This window comes from Populus alba, chromosome 17 (genome assembly GCF_005239225.2).
Source record: "Populus alba chromosome 17, ASM523922v2, whole genome shotgun sequence".
In the NCBI taxonomy this organism is placed as follows: domain Eukaryota; kingdom Viridiplantae; phylum Streptophyta; class Magnoliopsida; order Malpighiales; family Salicaceae; genus Populus; species Populus alba.
In genome coordinates this window covers 2,958,455-2,980,127 of record NC_133300.1, presented here as the reverse complement: position 1 = coordinate 2,980,127, position 21,673 = coordinate 2,958,455, and the positions used below count along the sequence as shown (strand labels likewise).

Genomic DNA, 21,673 nt, shown 5'->3' with positions numbered 1-21,673 from the left:
AGCTCAGTTGCTTTATAAAGTTCCGACTTTCTTCAAAATTGGGTGCCCAGAAAGAAAAGTTATAAACTTCTTGTGTTCTAGGTTGAGTTTCCTTGATGGGTTTTTCTGGCTTTGTTTTGTAGAGCAGGAAATGTGAAAATGGGAAGTGAACAATCCCTTTGATGCTATTTATGTTAGCATTGTAGTTTGCCTTTAGTTCATGCTCTTGGTTTGCTTTCGATGTTGATTGTTGACCTTCTTAATGTGAATGAATGATTCTGTGTTGTCAGGATTTGGGAAGATGAATTTCAACAATGTGAGAGTACCCAAGGTGCCAGTAGTGGTGCCATTGGGACTCTGATTAAGATAGGAGTTCTTGGTGGGCTTGGTTTGTATGGAGCTACTAACAGTCTTTACAATGTTGATGGTGGACATCGAGCTATAATGTTCAACCGCATAGCTGGTATCAAAGACATGATTAGTTGTTTACTTTTGTGAGAAATATTTGTCAAATATGAATTGGTTTTCTCGTTTGGTTTTATCAAATATCATGCTGATTGATTGGGCCTATGTTATCTACACCGCCTGTATTTTGTTGGTGGTGTTGATGGATAATTTAATCGATTCTTGGTCTGTTTTAAATAAGCTGCACTTTACCAGTGCTCTCTGAAAGAACTAAAAACACTGCTTGGGTTATTTGCTATCTGTTTTCTTTAACAATGTTGTGTCATTGAGGTCATATGGTGAATTCATGCAATCTTTTCTGATTTGGTCTTTTGAATTTGGAAATATCCATCTTTCAATATACCTTTTACGTAAAAAGTTAAAAATTGATTTGATTGGTGATTTGATTGTCAGATGAACTTAAAGCCTCTAGGAAGCAGCATGGCTGTCTAAACTCTAACATTATCTCCTTTTTCATAAAGCAGCATGGCTGTCTAAACTCTAACATTGTCTCCTTTTTCATAAGTTACAATTTTCTTAGGCTTTCTGGAATGCTTCCTGCTTCTCATGGTGTGGTGATTAGTTTTTGTTTGAGTTTGGGGGAGAGGTTTTGACCTGTTCGGAACTGGGGTTTCGATTCACATTTGTAATTAATCTATTAATGTGTATTAAACTTATGCTGTATCATATTCCCCCCTCGCCATAATTTAATTTGTAATCATGATACTAAGAAATCTTTTTAATGTCTGCATTTTAGTATGTGCTCTAATATTTATTGTTCAATGAGAAGGTTTATCCTGAGGGGACACACTTTATGATTCCATGGTTTGAGCGTCCCATCATATATGATGTTCGTGCACGACCTCATCTGGTAGAGAGTACTTCAGGAAGTCGCGATCTCCAAATTTCATATTTCTTTAATTTTTTGTCGTAGGAAATTGCCAGAAATCTGATAGACAATACTTCTTCCGTTTCTATACTTCTATAATTATTTTGATGTTCCTTTTTTTTATAGCAAGGCCTGTCATTCTTGTTTTTTTCTTTCCCTATTGGTCACTTATTGCTTAAAGAAGTCAAAATGATAGTAATGTCATTCTTGTTTTTTCTTTCCCTATTGATGTATATAGATTCTGTAACTGCAAAATCTTGAAAGTATTAACGACTTTCCATCCTTATCTGGTTTCCATTTCCCTGGAAAGATTCTGCAGTTCTCACTCATTTGTTCATTCCCTTAGTTCAAATATCTCCTTTCTTTTATGTTTCCATCTGTCTGTCATTGAATTCCTTGTAGGCGAAGGCACCCTTTCCTCAGTTTTTATAGCCATAAGGTTTTGACTTGTGCCTCATGCACACTTCTTAGAGCCCACTGCCTTTTTTGTGATTTTGTAATCAATTCTGGGTATTGCTCTAGGGTTAACATGATTATGATGGATGCTAGAGCCATGAATATAAGAGTTGCGTATAGATGGTAGTTCCCTTTTCACCTGTGAATACATGGAATTTAAGTTTTCTATCTACATGCATTAGTAAAATCCTTACAATTCGTCTCTCTAAATTGGGTTTTAAATTTGTTAACAGGTGAAGATTGGACTTCGAGTTCTGACTCGTCCTGTGGCAGACCAGCTACCTGAAATTTATCGAACCCTTGGTGAAAATTATAATGACAGAGTCTTGCCTTCTATCATTCATGAAACATTGAAATCTGTGGTTGCTCAGTATAATGCCAGCTAGCTTATTACTCAGAGAGAGGTAATAATAACTAATAATTCAGATTTCTGGTGCAAATTGAAAGCTCCCAGTTCCAATCCCATGATCAGCAAGAGCTAGTGCTTTGTTTAACTTGGCTTTAGATTCTCTATGCTTTTTTTTTTAATTTTGTTGAAATTTTGAAATGACCTTTCTTATTGGTTATGATTATATTGTTCCTTTAGTATTGTGTTTATCCAGTTGACAAAGCATCGTTTTGAAAACTTATTATTGTTTGCCTTAGTTTAGCTTAGGCAGTTCATGGAAGAAAATAAATTATTCTCAGGTTTTCAATTGCTTTGCATTTATTATGATGCTACATCATTTTCAGGATTAGATTTGCTCCACTTTCTTGTGTATGAGTTGTTGTTCATGCATCATTCTCTGTTGACTCTCTGGCACTCTATATTCTGTTAGGATGATTAATATTGTTCCTTAGTCTTCCATTGGGCATCAATGTGATAGTGGGCTTTCACGTTGGTTTTGTGATGGCTGTTAGTAGAGAAATATGGAAGATATTGATCGGATGTTATCTAGTTTCTCCATTACTTTTGCATTGTCTTCAGGATTATATCGTCCTTTCTTTCTTGTGTGTGTAGCTATTCATGCATCATCCTGCGTTGACTATTTTGAATTTTCTTTTATAGGCTGTTAGTAGAGAAATATGAAAAATATTGATCGGTTGTCCTCTAGTTTCTCCATTACTTTTGCTTTGTTTTCAGGATTGTATCGTCCTTTCTCTCTTGTGTGTGTAGCTGTTCATGCATCATCCTGCGTTGACTAATTTGAATTTTCTTCTATAGGCTGTTAGTAGAGAAATGTGGAAGATATTGATCGGATTCTCTCTAGTTTCTCCATTACTTTTGCATTGTCTTCAGGATTATACTGTCCATTCTTTCTTGTGTGCTTAGCTGTTCGTGCATCATCCGGCGTTGACTAATTTGGTATATTTTTATAGGCTGTTAGTCGAGAAATAAGGAAGGTTTTGACAGCGAGAGCATCCAATTTTCACATTGCACTGGATGATGTGTCCATTACAAGCCTGACTTTTGGGAAATAATTTACTGCTGCAATCGAAGCTAAACAGGTGGCTGCTCGAGATGCTGAGAGGGCTAAATTTATTGTGGAAAAAGCTGAACAAGATAAGAAGAGTGCTGTTATCAGAGCTGAGGTGAGACGAGAAGAAATGCTAAAATCCCCATTAGAATGAGGGCTCTCTCCGTTTCTTGCACTCTACGTTTAGAATTCCGTACCCCATCCTTCTTCTCTTTGTAATAATTTTTCCTTTAATGGTTAACAGGGAGAGGCCACCAGTGCTCAGCTCATTGGTCAAGCCATTGCCAACAATCCTGCATTCATCACTCTAAGGAAGATTGAAGCTGCAAGAGAAATTGCACATACAATCTCAAATTCAGCCAACAAAGTTTTCCTCGATTCCAGTGATTTGCTACTCAACCTTCAGAAGATGGAGCTGGAGAACCCTAGGAATAAATAGAGACTCTTGTTGAACTCTTGCCATCTACACCTGCAACCCATCTTGGTTTTGCTTCTTTCTCATTGTTGTCCATTGGGAAAATATCTCATGAACAAATTAGTGAAACAGATCTTTAACTCTCTTAATTTTGATGGATGTTTTGAAACAAGGGGTTACATTTGGCTTGAGAAAGCTTCTGTTAATGGAGATATGCAGTTCCTAGGGAATCTCTTGGGAGCGGTGTCCATATGGAAACTTTGAAAGTGCATTTGAAAATAATGATGAAAAAATATGATATATAATTTTTAAGCGTACAAAATATGTATTTTTTATCAAATGATCCATCATAAATAATAAGGTTGACTACAAGAAGATAATAAATAATAAGATTTAATTATTTATGTCAACTTTAAGATTCAAGATTTAATTAAGTAAAAATTAGTGATTCATTATTGATACGAGAAAACTCATTCAAGATATCCTCAATGTGAAAATGGAGAAGGGAGACGAAGTTAGTGTGAAATCATGAAAACAATGTACTCGAAAACTAGTGGAACTTTTCTTCAATTTATAATATGATGAGATTCCTATGCATAGTTGACCACTTATAATTAAAGTTTTGGATAAAAAGTCCAGTGCCTCGAATAGTTTGTATTAATTAAAAAAATAAAAAATAAAAAAATAAGATTTTATCCGTTAATGTTTCAGGAAAGATAGAAAAAACAAACAAAAAAAACAAAACATATTTTATTAGAGATACAAGAATAAGTATAAAAACAAATATGTTTGTTCTTTTATCTAGAATACCTTTATTTTTTCTATCTCGAAACAATAATTAAACACTAATTAAATATAAAATTATTAATTATGTGAGATATGTATTAATTAAAAAAATAAAAATAATAAAAATTTGTCCGTCAATGTTTCACAACAGAAAAGACAAACACACAAAAAACATCCTTTATTAGATATACAAAAACGAATATAAAAATGAATATGTTTATTCTTTTATTTAAAATACCTTTGTTTTTTCTATCTTGAAACAGTAATTAAATGCTAATTAAATATAAAATTCTTAATTATGTGAAATATGTATTAATTAAAAAAATAAAAATAATAAGATTTTATCCGTTAATGTTTCACGACAAAAAAGACAAACACACAAAAAACATCCTTTATTAGAGATACAAAAACGAATATAAAAATGAATATGTTTATTCTTTTATCTAAAATACCTTTGTTTTTTCTATCTTGAAACAATAATTAAACTCTAATTAAATATAAAATTCTTAATTATGTGAAATATGTATTAATTAAAAAAATAAAAATAATAAGGTTTTGTCCGTTAATGTTTCATGACAAAAAAGACAAACACACAAAAAAACATCATTTATTAGAGATACAAGAACGAATATAAAAACAAATATGTTTATTCTTTTATCTAAAATATCTTTGTTTTTTCTATCTCGAAATAGTAATTAAACGTTAATTAAATATAAAATTATTAATTATGTGAGATATGTATTAATTAAAAAAAATAAAAATGATAAGATTTTATCTGTTAATGTTTCATGACAAAAAAGACAAACACAAAAAAAAAAAAAAAAAAAAACATAGTTTATTAGAGATACAAGAATGAATATAAAAACGAATATGCTTATTCTTTTATCTAGAATACCTTTGTTTTTTCTATCTCGAAACAGTAATTAAACATTAATTAAATATAAAATTATTAATTATGTGAGATATGTACAAGAGAATATAACATTTATTTTTGTTGTTCAAAACATCTTTATCATGACTTTATATTCCTTGTATGTAGTGCAAGATTTTTATATATAAATCTTCCCGCACTGAAGAACAAAATATTAAACCTGTGTTAGTGCAAATAGCTTTGAGCCAGCAAATGTAGTTACTTAGGTTGTTTTTTTCATGATGATGCCGTCCAAAACCCTTGATCTGGGTCAAGTCCTGCCTTTATGCTTGGCAAGGATATCATTGTATTAGAATATTTTTATACCAGTTTAATTTCCTATATTTAAATTAAGTGTCTTTTTAATTTAATTTTAAATGAATTATTAATATTTTTAACAATGCATTCATAAAAATATAATAATATCATTTAGATGGTAGTTTTTTTTCTCTCTCATAACATATTTTATGTGACTAGTTTTATCATACAATAAGATAAACTATACATACATACATACATATATAAGAGGTAAGTATTTAATTATAAATGAAAAAACTACATATTAATATTAATTTTGGGACCAGACCTATAAAATGTTTTATATAATATACACATTTTCATAAATATCTATCTAAATATTCATTTATGTTCCTAAAGATATTAATATTAAATTTCTTATAAATTAGATATTTATAAAATATTTATATAAAATATATCAAGATTTGATATTTTTTAAGATATTCATTTTAAGAAAATTTATATAAACATATCTCTCTAGGAGCATAAATAAGACTTGAACTTATCTCTTTAAACAATACAGAATTCAACACAAGTCCAATACAAGAATTAAATAAAATTTAAGTAACATTTAAATCTCATAACCTATACAAATATTATACCAAATTAAGTATTAAAGTATTTTTTTTATAGACATCATAATTAGACCCATCAAATCTTTCATATTCAAGTTTATCAACTCATGAAAAGAGCTCATATTTTTTCTCAAAGATAATTTTTTCTAGCCTCGTCACTATCCATGCCATGATAGCATGTTCTATATTTAATAATCAAGATTAATTTATAATAAACTTAGGATTAGATGATGCAAGAAACTGATGGAAGGTGGATGGAATTTTCCAAATCCTTGCGTGTTGACAACTATCATTTCTTGATTATTGAGGTTTTAGCAACTTGTTTAAGGACCTCACAAAACTTGGCTAAGTGGGCAATGTTAATCAATTTTGGCTGCTAACGATGCTATTTTTTTGCTTGGCATTTTAAATTCTACAACATGTGCTAATCACTTATTTCTAGATGAAAATTTAAGTTATTAATGACTTTCAATCTACCCATCATGATTATTTTTTTTTTTGATAATAATTATGAGTAGGTGTTAAGAATAAATTTATGAATTGTGCTATTAAATTAAATTTAGCAGGTTAACTTGATGATTTGTTAATTTAAAACGAGATTTTTATTGAATTTTAAAATAAATTAACAGGGATTAATGAGAACAACTCAATCAAATAACTTTTAATTTAATTGATATTGTTAAAATTTAGCATGGTATTTTCTTGAATCTTTTAAAAAAATGCTTGCTTTGTATACGCATAATTTATAATAGATACTCCTTTACCCCTTTGACAAGTGCAAGATAAACGTCAAAGAGATAAAACTAATGTGATAAGAGAAGAAAAAAGGATACCATTGTTATATTCTAATCAAGAGATTTCCCCTTTAAAGACTTGATCTCTATTTATTGTTAAAATAAAAGATTTTTAAAAAATAATGTTTTTTTCATTCTAAATATAATTTAAGCATGATATTATTTAGTAAATAAATGAATTTTAGAATATGTGTATTTTTGTGTTCAGAAAATGTTTTTAAAGATTAATTACTTTTTTATTTTGAATTAATTTTTTTATATAATTTTTATAATTATGATATATTAATAAAAAAAATATAAGCTTTAAAAATATTATTATAATAATTATCATAATCTCAACCATTTAAAACATAAGGAATTATATATCTTTGGCAAAAATTTAAAGAACCGACATGTGGGCCCCATGGGAGAACCGAGGAGCCGCGAAGCACCCAATCATGCACTGACGATAACCTTCAAACACGTGGGGCATTTATTTTTGACGTTACCACGCGTCATAGCCGCGGGAAAGGGCCGGTGTACTTGATGCGAGGGAGACAAAGACACGTCACCATTTAGTGCAGTCTGATCCACGTGGAGGGCCCAGGTGCTGGCGTCACACGGATTCTTGATGACGTAACCGTGAGGCTAGCGTTTGCTGCGTGGCTTTCGTCAGCTCTTGCGCACCGTCCGCCAGCGGCGCTTTCTTTTATGGGTTTTATTATTATTATTATTATTATTAAAACAAATTAAAATCCATGCCTAATAACCTACAAATAGGTGTAATTTAATAAATTGATAGACTATTAATAACAATTATTAAATCCCATCCAGTATAATTGGGTATATTTAATATTATAGTAACGCTATAATTTAAAATATTTTTTATTTAAAAATATATTAAATTGATATTTTTTTTTATTTTTAAAAAATTATTTTTAAGACGAGTATATCAAAATAATCTAAAAATATATAAAAAATTAATAAAAAAATCAAAATTTTAAGAACGCATTCCCAACAGGATTAAAGTTCTGCTCATAAGCTGGAAGAGTTAATTCATATAAATAACAATTTTTTAAAAGAAAAACCAAAATTTTTTTTATTGAATTCTCATAAATTTGTTAGTCAATCTAAGGTTAGATTTTGATTGGTTATTTAGTTTAATTTATATATATATATATATATATATATATATATATATTCAGATTAATCAACCATTCGAGTCTATCTAGATTTTATATTAATGGTTTTAAGAGTGAGACAAAGAGATATGGCCTAAATTTGGAGAAATTCTATCCTTTATGTCAAGCTAAAGACAAACTAAAAAAAACAAAAGATTATCTCATGCAACATGTAAACGAACACAGCATGTTGTAAGAAAATCTTCCATGGTTTGCAACTACGTAAGCACACATGATCTCTCTTATGATTCTAGGCAAACGTCATAGACAGCTTGCCGAAATCATCCCCATTCTCAACAAGCTATAGCTCCCCATTTTGTGTTTTCTTCTTCGAATCCGTAGACAATTTGGATTAACAAGAACATTTACACTCATAATATTTCTTTTTCCAAAGAGATATATATCATTCTCAATTTCTTTTTTCCATTTTAATCATCAAGATATTTTCATACATCAAAACACAATCCAAAAAATTCAGAAAGTTGGTTTTTTAAAAGTGTGGTTGTGATTATTTTTTAAAATATTTTTTATTTATAAATGTATCAAAAATATATATTTTTATTTGTTAAAAATTATTTTTGATATCAGCACATTAAAATGATATAAAAAACCAAAATAATATTAATTTAAAACAAAGAAAAAAATAAAATATTTTTAAAACATAAAAATAAATAGATCTTAAACTCAAATATAATTTCTAAAACTTAAAATATTAGATAGATAAGATGAATACGTTTTTAAAATCATTTGAAGGAGGAGTTAGACAGGTTAATTAAAATTAAAATTTAATTTTTATACAGTTTAATTTAATATTTATTCTAGATCTGGATGGATAAGATTATCCTACCAGATGGGGGGTTTGATAATATTGACAAAAAAGAAAGGGTCATTCTCAATTATACGGAGCCACACTTGATAAAATCAAGATGCAAATAGGAAAGAATGACGTAAGCTAAACGTCAGCCACACCCCCATACAGTGTCACACCAGAAAAAAAAAAGAAAAAAGAAAAAAGAAAAACAGAAGAAGCCTAACTGCGTTGACGCACGACTCTTTCAAAAGTTATCAAGTCATCGCCTCCTCACAATTCTTTTATATACCCTTCCCTTCTCTTCATTTCTAGGCACCATAGCTCAACATACACAAATTCTCCTTCTCTCTTTGTCTCTCTAAATTGTAAACCATGCAGCAGGCAATACCTTACAAGTCATGGCTACCCTTGTACACCAACAACAAGCCTCTCATAAGCCCTTCACAACTTGTTAGCCACCATAGCAATGGGGGAGTGGTTGCAGCTCAAGAAGTGCTCAAAGGGTCAAGAAATATAAGCGAGATGGTACAAGAGAATGCAATCATAGTGTTTGCTAGAAGTGGATGCTGCATGAGCCATGTAGCGAAGCGTTTGCTTTTAGGGCTTGGTGTGAATCCAGCTGTTTATGAGATTGATGAGGCTGATGAGATTAGTGTTTTAGAAGAACTGGAAATGATTGGTAATGATATTGGTGGAGAGGGGAATAATAAGATGAAAGTTCAGTTTCCTGCTCTTTTCATCGGTGGAAAGCTGTTTGGGGGATTGGATACACTTATGGCTACTCATATTTCAGGAGAATTGGTTCCTATTTTGAAAGAAGCTGGAGCCTTATGGCTTTGATTTTTGCAGTTCTGTTCTTGTCTAGCTAGCTAACTAATTGATTTCCCTTTCCCCTCTTTTTTTTTTTCCGGCTGTTTAAGAGTTGAGATTGTAATTTGTTATAGAAAGAAGGAAAACAAAGTGGATAATTTTTTTTTTTTTTTTTTTATGTTTTCTTCTCCTTCCAATGATTCGGGGGAACCAATAAGCAGATTGGAGGATCAAGCTCTGCCTCTCTCTCTCTCTGTGGGATGCCAGCCTGACCTCTGCTCTGGCAATTTCTCGTCTTTCATGATGTAATGGAGGCAAATGCTAGAAGACTTGTTATGCCCTTGTTGACTTTTGCCGATTTAAGTGCACAGCTGGTTTAGGTACCATATGCGACAGTTTTCTACTGGGGGTTTAAAGAAAATGAGATGCTTCTTTACATCACATGGAACAAACTTATTTATATCTCACCTCTCTTACATGACAGGTCACCCGGCCATCATGTTCATGGCAAGGTGAGAAATACGTCATTGATTATCTGAGGTGTCAAGAGAAGATTCAGGGCAGAGTGGTTAAAAACCCTGGCAGCATATGTAAAATAGGCAAATGCCTAAATATTCTCACTTGTAAAAGTAAAACACAATCCATATAGCAGTTTGAAAGCATGCATCCCTGTATATGGCATTAAACACAACAAATATGGATACATGGGTGAGGTTTTGGTAAATTACAAGCGTTAAATTGTATCTAACCATGAGTCAAAATCATCCAAAACTTTTGACTTGTTGACAGACTGAGACGAAGAAGATTGAATTACGTGATCAGCCTTCTTTTCTGAAGGCTGATGCATATTGTTTTGGTTTGACAAGCTAGATGTTTCCTCGAATAAATCATCAAGCACGTCATCTAGAGTGGCAGCAGTAGAGGTGGTTTTCAAAGAACCGTGGGCATTTCTTGCAAGTAGTGGCAATGGTGCAGCAGCCTCTTGTAAATTAGATGTTTCCTCAAGTAAATCATCAAGCACGTTGTCCAGGGTGGCAGCAGCGGGGGTGATTTTTGCTGAACCAGGGGCATTTCTTGTAAGTTGTGGCAGAGGTACAGCAGCCTCTTTCTCTGAAACAGGTAAAGTACCTGACCCAAATCCAGAAGGATCAAGTAGCTTGGTCTCGCTAAGTGAGTCAAGAAGCATATCCAATTCAGACTCAGCAGCTGCTGCTTCGAACGTGGGCAGCCTGCTGTTAGGGGCAACAGAACTCGCATAGAACTGTGCTGGGGATTCCATAGCTGTGCTTCGATTGGATTTACCATGCTGATTTAAATTCAAATTATCCTTAACATCTAATCCCTGAATAAATGAAATTGGGTCTGAGTTGCCTATGGTCAACCCTGATACAAAAATCTCGGCATCTTGATTAACAGCCTTGTTCTTCTCAGAAAAATCCTCAAAAGTCAATTCTCCAGAGATTGTCTTGGTTTCTTTATCATGAGTTGTTTGTTTTCTGTTAGGTCCATGATTGCTGCTTGCCACTGATCCTGTTGTTTGCATTTGGTCAAATTCCTGGCTGCTGCTTGTATTTGATCCCTGGCCAGATTGTCAAATAAACCATGTTACACGCAACATAAGAAATTGAATTCTAGAAAATAGACATGCAATTGTCATCCTAACCTTATTTTGTTACTATGCAACACGCAGTGACAACTTTGGAAACAAGAAAATGCCCCCACCAATTACCGTGCAGAGATGAGCTATTGAAAATAATGTAATAAAAACAAGAACCAAGAGTGATCAACCATTTGCAGAAGTGCCTTGTAAAACGAGGACACATCTGACTGAAGAATATTTTTAAGCAGCCAGTTCTTGATCTAAATATTACTAGCAAGCAATCACTAAGATAATCTTCAAGATATCTTTTAGAATCACCGAATAGTTTGCACATGTTTATAAAGTACAACTCTGAAAAAAACATTTTCCTTGAAACAATACAGTGTTACTGAAATACCCCCAGCTCTGTAACACCTTGCATAACTGGGCAAACTTTTCTTGATGCCAAAAGTAGTGATAAGCCACATACAACATACATTCAAAGGTCAAATGAGAAGGTAGATCATACCAATTCTGTTGGTAATAGATCTGCTTCAATGAAGAGCCTCTCTGATACGTCCACTTTAGCTAGTTGTTCCGCAAGAGCATGCAAATTCAGCGAGAGAAATGACGCCTAATAAAAAAATGGATAAAGAGAACTGAGAGGAAGCGAGCATATGATAAGCTAAGACATCCAATATGAAGGAAAACCAAAGGCAAGTAACATTCCCATAAGATAGTGACAGGAATAATGGCATTAGCATGAAGATGATGCATAGCTCTTCAACTTATCATATACAATAATGCCACTTTATTTCAACCTATGGGTACTTCTGCTTCTCTTCAAATGTTCTTAAATTTTAAAGCCTACTGGAATTGATAAAATTGCGAAACATTAAATGGCATTTAGGACAAGGGGCACACCTTTTTACAAAATGTTCTAGGAAAGGACCAAACTCAATTATTTTCACAATCTCCTGTGGACAGGCATTGAGTTCCTTACTCTCTCTCCACATTAGAGAAGGAAGCGTGGACATAAACCATACCAATACCAAAGAACTTAAAAATTTTTTTTTCCAAGATACACAATGAACTTCACAAATACGTTAAGTGTCAATATAACATTATCACTCATACATCCCCATGCAACCTAGGGATGAGCACATGTTTTAGATGTCAACATTTTCTCTAAACATGATATTTTGGTAGTTTAACTAGCTAAGAAGCAAACAAGAACCAGGATCAAATCCTCAAATAAATAAATAAATAAAACGGAACCAGGATCAAGATAAACTGGCTTTTCTTCTTTGTCATGTTCCAAAACAGCTTAGGCAGCCAAAAATAATTTGTCTGACTTGCATGTCAAGGAAAAGAAATTGAAGAAAACAAAAGAAGAGAGCCCTACATGAAGTTCCCCAACATAACATCTCTACCCTTGTACTCCCACACAAAATATTTCATGAACCAGATCAGTAACTTTTAGCCCAACTCAATGGAAGAACGTGAATTCTAAATTTTACAAGAGAATTAACTCCACGAGCATCTATTATTGAAAATTTAAGATGATCAAAAAGGAAAAAAAGGTTGGATTGGTTTGCTCTCGGAGAAATAGGGGAACCCAACTCAAGCTAAGTTACTTTTGTCACCACAAAATACAATTTCAAAGTTAGCACATAGCCTAATGGTACTCTATAGTTTTGCTGGCATGAACTAGGGTATGGGTGCATTCTGGGCAGAAAATGAAGAAATAAAAATAAAAAAGAGGATGCTGAATCACTTTCAACAATTTCCAGCATATCAACAAGCTGCTCACTTCAAATACCAAATTATTAGATAAGTTGACGCGTTTGTGATTGAATTCCTATATTCCTTAACAAGAGATAATATTTAAGGGATAATTACAAAAACCCTCCAATAGTTTGATCTGAATTTCACTTTCCCTCCATACTTTCATAAATTACACTTTCCATCATGTACTTTATATGTTCAATAATAGTTTACATCCTTAACAATGCATTTTGTTTGATCCAAGATGTAAAATGTAATTTATAAAAGTATAAATGGAAAATAAAATTTAGATCAAACTATAGGAGGGTTTTTGTAATTACCCCAATATATAATGAATAGATCAATTACCTCATGACTTGAAGTTGTTTCATCTTCCACTACAAAATTATCATCCCCAATCCATGATAGAATGCTTTCTCCCCTGACTGCAAGCAAGGGACCTACTCCATGCATAGATTCCTCTGTCACCAAGCATTTCTAGTCAATAATTTACAACGAGTAACAACTGGATAGTGCACAAAGCAAAATGCTAGCTATGTCAGGAACTGGAAACAATTCTGACAAGGGTATAAATAATTTCTGAACTTTACAGAGTTCTTGCAAAGCGCAAACTATATGCCATGGAAACAAATCGAAATGGGATATGTTCGAAACAAATAAACAAGAGATAAGACGTTAGATGCCCACATTGAAAACATCTTTCAAAGTACACACAAATCACAACGCCAATTAATCAGTGAAATCCCCAACACACACAACTTTGAAACTTTGTCGAGTTACTGATCAAGAAAGAACCTATAATTTTTTTAACAGATCAACCAAGACATTAAAAAACTTGAACTTCGATTACATACAAAAATCCATCCGCATTTCATTGCAAATCAATTCAAAACGCAATATCAACTACAAATTGATGAACACTCCTCCTCTTCATTCAAGTTCTTAACTTTTAAAAGCTTAGGCACGCATTCAACGAAAAAAAGAAAAGAAAAAATTAAATTCATCATAATATGACAACACAATCCACCAAGTCATACATAAATAAAAGCAAAATGCCGGCAAACCATAAAAGAAAATGAAAAATTAAAACATACCAGCCAAGAAGCCCTCGAGAAAAGGAAAGTCGTCAACTTGGTGAGGTTTTGATTTAGCTTCATCAAGGAGGTATTTAAAGTCAGCACCTTTACTCTTTGGCAAAGCAAGACCATCACCATAATCCTTGAAGCTTGGTTTTTTACTGTTATCTCCAGATGGGTTTTCAAGATTCACTCCAAATTCATCTTCCTCATCATCTTCATACCGATCCCAGTTGGATGGAAGCTTAGATTTTTCGGGTTTTTGGTTGTTTCCAGTTGAAGGGGTTTTGCTGGGTTTTTGATTTGGGTGTGGTTTTTTGCCCTTGTTGTGCTGTAATGTGTGTGCTCTCTTTGATTTTGCCAATGCTTTTGTGTCCATTTTCACTACTCTGTGACAAGATTTTGGAGATTTTGCTTCCTCTATTGACTCTAGCTACCGGAAAGTAGAAATTAAAAACTCCCTTTCATGAAAGTCTGTGTGTAACCGACATGTCGTCCACAATCGAGGCCTAAGCCCATGATACATAATAAGGCACATAGCATTAGGGGCTAGGGCTCACATAAAATTGAGGCTAAAACAAAACCCATTGGTCCAAAAATATCAAGACTCATAACCTGTGCCCTTCAAATTCACAACAGATTAAGAGCTCTTTTAACATTATAGTAAATTATTTTTAAAAATTTTTTTAATTTAAAAATATATTAAAATATTTTTTTATTTTATTTTTCATATTAATATATCAAAATAATCTAAAAATATTAAAAAAAATTAATTAATTTTTTACAAAAGTGTTTTGCCACCACCAAAACAAATGGGGCATAAAACTTTTGTGACCAATATCCTATTATGATTGTAGAAGAATCAACATGAAGAATGAGTTTTCGAAAGCAAAGTTATTATATCCGGTCTTGCCTATGATCTAGTCAAATATCTTAATCATAGATTAACTCAAATTAACCCAAGTCAATATAAAATAATGTTGTTTTCAAGATTAAAACAATATCATTTTAGTTTTTTTTTTTTTAAATCAAACTGATTGTAACTAAGTTATAGGTTGATTAGATCAATCAAATTAAAGCTTATTAAATTTAATTTAAAACTCTATTCAGATCAAGAACTAGTTAAACAAGTCACCAAGCTGACTTGTGAGTCTGGGTTTAATATCAGTGCTTGAAAGTCAAAGGAGAGCTTGAGAGTGATAGGAGAGCTTGAAAGGGAGAATCAAACTTGGTATTCAGAGCAATCGTACAGAGACTTAAAGGATTTATTTTTCCTGAGGAAACTTGGACGAATAATTGGTTACTGCATATTAATTAATTAAATTTATTTTTCGTGAAAAGATCTAAAGGATTTAATTAATAAATTTTTTTCTCAGTCTTAATATAGCCAAAAGATTGCCTGAGACCCTCAAAATACTTTCGAACTTAGGAAAAAAAATCATGATTAAGTTCCAAAAGCATGCATCTTATAGCAAAAATCAATTTATTTTATATATCCAGCTTTATTCATCAGAACCCTTATACCTTGATCCACCAAGGAAAAAAAGACTGTTATGGATCCATCCTTTAATTAAAGGAGGAGGGCTGCCTCTATTTTGATTCAAAATTTGACAGGCTTCTAAGAAAAATCCCTCCTGTGATCTCACGATTGAACTACAAGTAAACATGGCATGAATTTATTTTTTCTTTTGATTTAATTACCTTCATTCTGACCCTTAATTATTCAAGAATTAATCTCTAGCTATATTATGAATCCATGTAGTCGTTTTTCAGGAAGAAAACACTGATTTCCATATGAAATTTATGAGTTAAAACGGGAGAAATCCAATTACAGGGGAGAGGGAGAGGTGTTGATCAATGGAGACCACCATCAATTTGGGCACTATTGAAGATAACAAAGATCACTTTTTGATCAAATTTTATCTCATCATTGCTTGCTTTTCTCCTTTGAATAACATTCTTGTGACAAACCGAGTGGAAGATGCATGGCCCTGCTGCGCGCATGCCTTTCTTTCGAAACATCCATGTTTGAATTCCTTTAGAGAAGATGGATTTGAACAAGTTCTTGTCTTTTCTTTCTTTCTCTCTGTGAAATATCTGTTTGCCAATTATATATCAATGATTAACGATGGATATATACTCACCAACCAAATTGTTATCAAATTGCATCCAGAGTTCTTTTTCTCAGTGGGAGTTTAGTGGTTGTCATAAATCTGATGGCGACCTTGTTTCTCCTGAATTCATAATTCTAGATCTGTTTTTCCATATGAATACTTAATTACATGCATGTTTGGGCATTATATGGACTTGTTAATTTAGGCATTATATGGACTGCCCATCTCTCTCTCTCACTCACATACAAATAATAAAAAGTTGTATGATTAAAATATTTGAAGACGACTTAGCTATCTAGTAAGTGGACTTGTTTCTCAAAACTTATCATCTAGGTTCAAATCTTAGAAGAGATTATGGTGAATACATTTCCATGTATAACAAGTATGAGTCTATGATTTACTTGAAAACCAAAATGAAAAAATAAGATATTAAATCTGATTCGGTCCAGGAATTAGTCAAGAGTTTAGCGAATTAATCTAGATTAACATGTGTTATTTTTAAATGACACTATTTTGGTATTTTTAAAATAAAAAAAAAAGTTAAAGAGATATCGTATTGAGAAAAAAATTAATAAAATTAAACTGAGCATTGACTATGTCAATATCCAAATCATTTTTGTTAGAGAATAATATAAATTATATTTTGAAACATCGTTTAAAAGCTTAAGCTATTGAGTTGGAATGATTTTTTGACATGGTATTAAAGCCCTTAATGACCAAAGAGTCACGAGTTCAAATCTCACCATCCCTATTTATTTGATAAAAATTAAACACAAGGTAGTGTTGACCTGTGCAAGTTTTAAGTTCAAATAGCTTCTACTTGAGGAGGTGTATTGGAAAATAATATAAATCATATCTTGAAACCTCACCTAACAGCTTAAACTATTGAATTGAGATGGTTCTTTAACAAATTCATACAGATTTTTACAAATCCAACCCACAAGACAACTCAAGTTTTATAACGTTGGATGCATTAAGCATTAATATATGAAAATAGATTTGAAAATATCTCAATTAAAAAAAAAGCACAAAAGGTGAAACATGAATGGGTTTCCTGGTTTTCTTTGTAAGAAAAGAGAGGGACCATCCATTATATATATAGAGAAAGAAAGTGGGGTGCTTTAACTTTGCTTTCCAACCCTAAAAAGAGAATCTTTAATCTTCTTATTATATATATTATGGTATTGGATTAAAGAGTACATTATCATTTGGTTGATTGAGCTTATAGTGGTGGCCTCATTCAATTTCTTTTCGAGAGTTGCCCTAGCAAGCAAAGGGAAATGTAAATGACTTGGTCAACATATATAATAAATAAGCACAAAACAAGAACATATCAATATATCCATAATTATCCTCTGCTAGGTCAAAAATTGGCTAGCATGGTGCTTTATTTAGGCCCTTCCGATGAGCATCACCTCTTCGTATGTGAAGGTTGAATGAATTTACGAGGAGCTCGTTGTCTCCTTCTTCCGATATCTTATATTCTCCGGTCACTAAAAACATTAGAAGACGAAACTGTGCTGCCTTTAATTTCTTTTTGCTAAACAACTAGCCCTCCAGGTGGAATGACTGTGTCTTGCTACCTTTTTGGAGACATCTTAGGCATTTAACTAGCCAATTGCGTTCATGATTCATGAAAAGAAGTTTAATGTTGAGATTGCTCAAATTCTCACACAGCTAATCACATTCTGGCGAGACCAAAATTGGGTAGAAATCGAGGAAGGACTTCCAATCAAAGTTATTAACGGTATAAAATTAAAGTTATGAAATAAATAAATTAATCCGAGTTAATTAAAATAATATTATTTTAATTTTTTTAAATAAATTAAGTTTTAACTAAATTATAGGTTAATAGGTTAACTAGAATGATCAGATCAATTTTAAATTAATTTTTTTTAACCCAAACTGGATTAAATTGAAGAATTACCTGTTATACCAAATTTAATAAGGATACTCCCTGTGAATATAGAATTTACATCAAAACTTGGAGTTTTTTTGTGATTGAAATTCATGGGCCATGTGAACTTGCATAATTTTAGAAGAAATTGATCTAAGAAATATAATATTGGAACAAAACCTATTGTACCATCATAGAGAGGTTCTCACACTATCATGCACCAAATAAATTTTTTAAAAAAAATTTAAAAGAATATTTATGTCATTAAACATTTGATTACCGTTTTGTGATATAAGAAATTGAGACAATTAAGATAAATAGAACATATTTTTATGTATTTTTTATTTTAAAAGTATAAAAAATTTATTTTAAAATTATCATAAAAATAATTTATTTTATATTTTTTGTTTCTGTCTCTTCAACTAAATATGTTTTAATTTTTATTATTCATATTAATTTTTTTTTATCTTGAGAAAATAATCAAATGATATCTAATATTTTATATTTATAAAGCTTGGCAGTATTGAAATGTAATGAGCCTTCTGCAATTGTTACATGTCTTACTAATATAAAAAAAAAAAAAAAAAGGAAAGGGAAAAGAGAGTAAAATAAAGATAATTGGGCTGGGTCTAGAAAAAGGGGCATATATTCTCCAGCTTTTTATAAACGAAAGCATGTGGATTTCTGAATAGGATTCCTAGATCCAAATCAGCTCTTCCTTTTGGATATTTTGTTCAAAAGCAAAACAAGACTTATAGATAATTTTAATTAGAGTTTAGTTATTGTTTTGCTATTGAAAAGATAAAGATAATAAAAATAAAAATAATATATATTTTTTTATACTTTATGTAAGTATAAAAAATTATTTTAAAACTGTTTTAGAGACAGATTTGTTTTATATTTAAATCTTTATCTTTTCGTACAATATATATAGATTTTTTGTTTTAAATTTACATATATTTTTTTTTGACAAGTTTTAGAAAATAATGACCAATTTCTCACTTCAAAAACTAATTATTTTCTTAAATCAAACCTTAATTAATTGCATTGGCTACTCACATCTCCACAATAATCTTATTTTCTTTTAGTACATCTACATCAATATTGCCGCATTGAAATAATAATGGTTCAAATCACATGATCCATGTAGGTTTTGGGGAGAATCCCCTTTCCCTTGAGTTGGAATTAGCTACTAGGAACAAATACTCGTTTTGTAGTTAGAAGAACTTGGGGCAGAGAGGTATCCTTGAAATGCAAAAAACATAAAATTATATGTAAATTCATTGTATTAAAACTCAACTTAACCCTATAATATGTCTAGATCAGGGTCAAGTTTTAATAAAAATAAATAAAAAAATAACTCGATTAAAAATTCAGGTTAATCCACGATCCAATCACTTTAAAAAACTCAATCAAAACTTGTTAAAAAATTAATTTTTAAATAAAATTAAAAATTGAGTTAACCAAAATAGACTCAAATTAATTCACGACCTCTAGATTTACTCTAGATCGATACTATACTATGTTGGGCTTAAAAAAAATGTGTAAAATAACTTGTGTATGTATACCCTAGCTACATTTCAAAGTATAAGAGACAAACAAAGAAAGAAAACGTAGCCTTGGTGACAGCATTATGCTTTTTCCCTGAGGCCTTGTATTTTGAAACAATATTGTGCCTATGGTTTATAACCTAGAAAGCTTCTCTTTTGAACACTAGTAGTACAGCTGCATTATTATTTATAGTAGTAAAAACTATAACTTGTAGAGGGATCGATGTGGGGTTTGTATAATCAAGAATCTCTCTCACGAGACCTTGAAAGTTGAAGCCTTTGGGAGTGTTGGAGAAGGAGAGAATATTCTGAGGCCGCCACGGTTCAACAGCTAAATTCCAAAGATTATATACTAAACAAAGTTAGAAAGCAAGAACATGATTAGAGTATGATTAAGGGGTTTGCAGGAGAAGTCAGCCCACAAGGAGACGACCGCTAGCTAGCTCACAATTCTAAAAATTCACTGCCTTTGTCAGCTGCCTGTCGTTTAATTAACCTCTTCCCTAGCTATACTTTGATTCATTAAACTAATATTATCATAGCATACTCAATTAATTAAGATTAATTAAGAGAGATTAAGAGAGAGAGAGAGCTGGATCACCATTAGCTAGCTAGGGCAATATCTCTAATATATTCCATCCTGAAATTTTCTATTGATTTCGTGTAGATCTGATGCAATTTTTACTATCTACATGTGTGCTCCGTACGCCTTAATTACAACTAATTAAATGGTGTTCAAAGTTTATATCAATTTAACTCATGCAACAACAACACAAAATATACATAAAATTCAAGATTCTCGAATTTTTTTACCTTTAAAGTCATCATTTTTAAATTTGTAGCAATTCTTTTTTTAAAATCCCATATATATTTTACTTAGATTGATCAATGAAGAACTTAGATTCAATGTATAAAATCGAGAAAAGAGAAAGAAAAAAAAAAAAAAAAAGAGGAGATGAAGAAGGACAAAAAAAAATATTTTACTTTTTATATTAGATTTAATATGCTAGGTCTAGTATAAATAATGAAAATACCGAGTCGAAAATATATCTCGAACTTAAACATAAAAATACAGAGTCTCACGACCTCCTTATATATCAGTAGAAAAGGAAAAAAAAAAAAAAAATTAGAAAACCAGAAAAGTTTTCTTTGACTATTCATGCTCTGCTTGATCATGATCCATGGCCATTGCTTTTAACACATGAAGCAAGCATCTTTACAATCCACAAAAGAAAAGCAAACGTAAAAGGCTTTGAAGCAAAAGTGTAAAGCTGATCATGCATCTACCATTCAAGATCAGACTACCAACCTAACTTCTACATTAATCAATTTATTTATTTAAATAATATTTTATTTTTCTTTTTATAAATATTTATGTAAATCATTAATTCCCTAGCTAACAAGCACCCGCTACACTAATCAAAAAAAAAAAAAAAAAAGGTAAAGTGGGCAACAAATCTAGTCAATTTTGAGCTGAGGGAGATATTGTCAAATGCTACTGGCCAATGGCCATGACTCTTACTGCCTTCAGGACGGTTTTTCCCTTTTATGTGTTCCTTTCATCGTTTCCTTTGGATTTTACCTCCCTTCGTATATAGTTGGGCACATGTTTTTTAACACAAACAAAATATAGCAATCAAGATTTGCTTTACGGATAATCTAGCCCAATTTAACAGGTCAATCTAGAACTCGATTGATTTAATGTTTATTTTTATGTTAAATTTTAAAGAAATCAGTATAAATATTAAATTTATTTAATTTTTATTTTTAGTTTGATAACTTTGTTTTCTTATATACTCGAAATGTGTGTGTCGAGAGGAATATAACTTCTTTTGAAAGAAAACTGGAATTTTGACTGGTAGCCAGGAACTGGAAAAGATTTTACT

General features: G+C 31.5%; 2 protein-coding genes and 1 pseudogene across 2 annotated transcripts; 2 read left to right on the top strand and 1 right to left on the bottom strand.

Annotated features, from left to right (window-relative positions):
• Window positions 1-273: 273 nt before the first annotated feature.
• Window positions 274-3,962, top strand: LOC118027863 (prohibitin-1, mitochondrial-like; annotated as a pseudogene).
• A 5,300-nt stretch (window positions 3,963-9,262) lies between these two features.
• Window positions 9,263-10,445, top strand: LOC118027865 (glutaredoxin-C9). The gene has a single exon (XM_035031352.2). The coding sequence runs from the start codon at window positions 9,346-9,348 to the stop codon at window positions 9,811-9,813; it is 468 nt and encodes a 155-aa protein (XP_034887243.1). The 5' UTR covers window positions 9,263-9,345; the 3' UTR covers window positions 9,814-10,445.
• On the bottom strand, window positions 10,430-14,675 carry LOC118027864 (protein ECERIFERUM 16). Its single transcript, XM_035031351.2, has 4 exons — window positions 14,245-14,675; window positions 13,499-13,611; window positions 11,892-11,996; window positions 10,430-11,362 (listed from the first exon to the last, which is right to left on the bottom strand). The coding sequence occupies exons 1-4, from the start codon at window positions 14,603-14,605 to the stop codon at window positions 10,517-10,519; spliced, it is 1,425 nt and encodes a 474-aa protein (XP_034887242.1). The 5' UTR covers window positions 14,606-14,675; the 3' UTR covers window positions 10,430-10,516.
• Between the last annotated feature and the right edge of the window lie 6,998 nt (window positions 14,676-21,673).

Coding starts and splice junctions, on each gene's coding strand:
- LOC118027865 (XM_035031352.2), top strand. CDS start 9,346: ATGCAGCAGGCAATACCTTACAAGTCATGGCTACCCTTGTACACCAAC.
- LOC118027864 (XM_035031351.2), bottom strand. CDS start 14,605: ATGGACACAAAAGCATTGGCAAAATCAAAGAGAGCACACACATTACAG. Junction 13,612..14,244: donor TCTCGAGGGCTTCTTGGCTG/GTATGTTTTAAT, acceptor GCTTGGTGACAG/AGGAATCTATGCATGGAGTA. Junction 11,997..13,498: donor AAACAACTTCAAGTCATGAG/GTAATTGATCTA, acceptor TTTTTTTATTAG/GCGTCATTTCTCTCGCTGAA.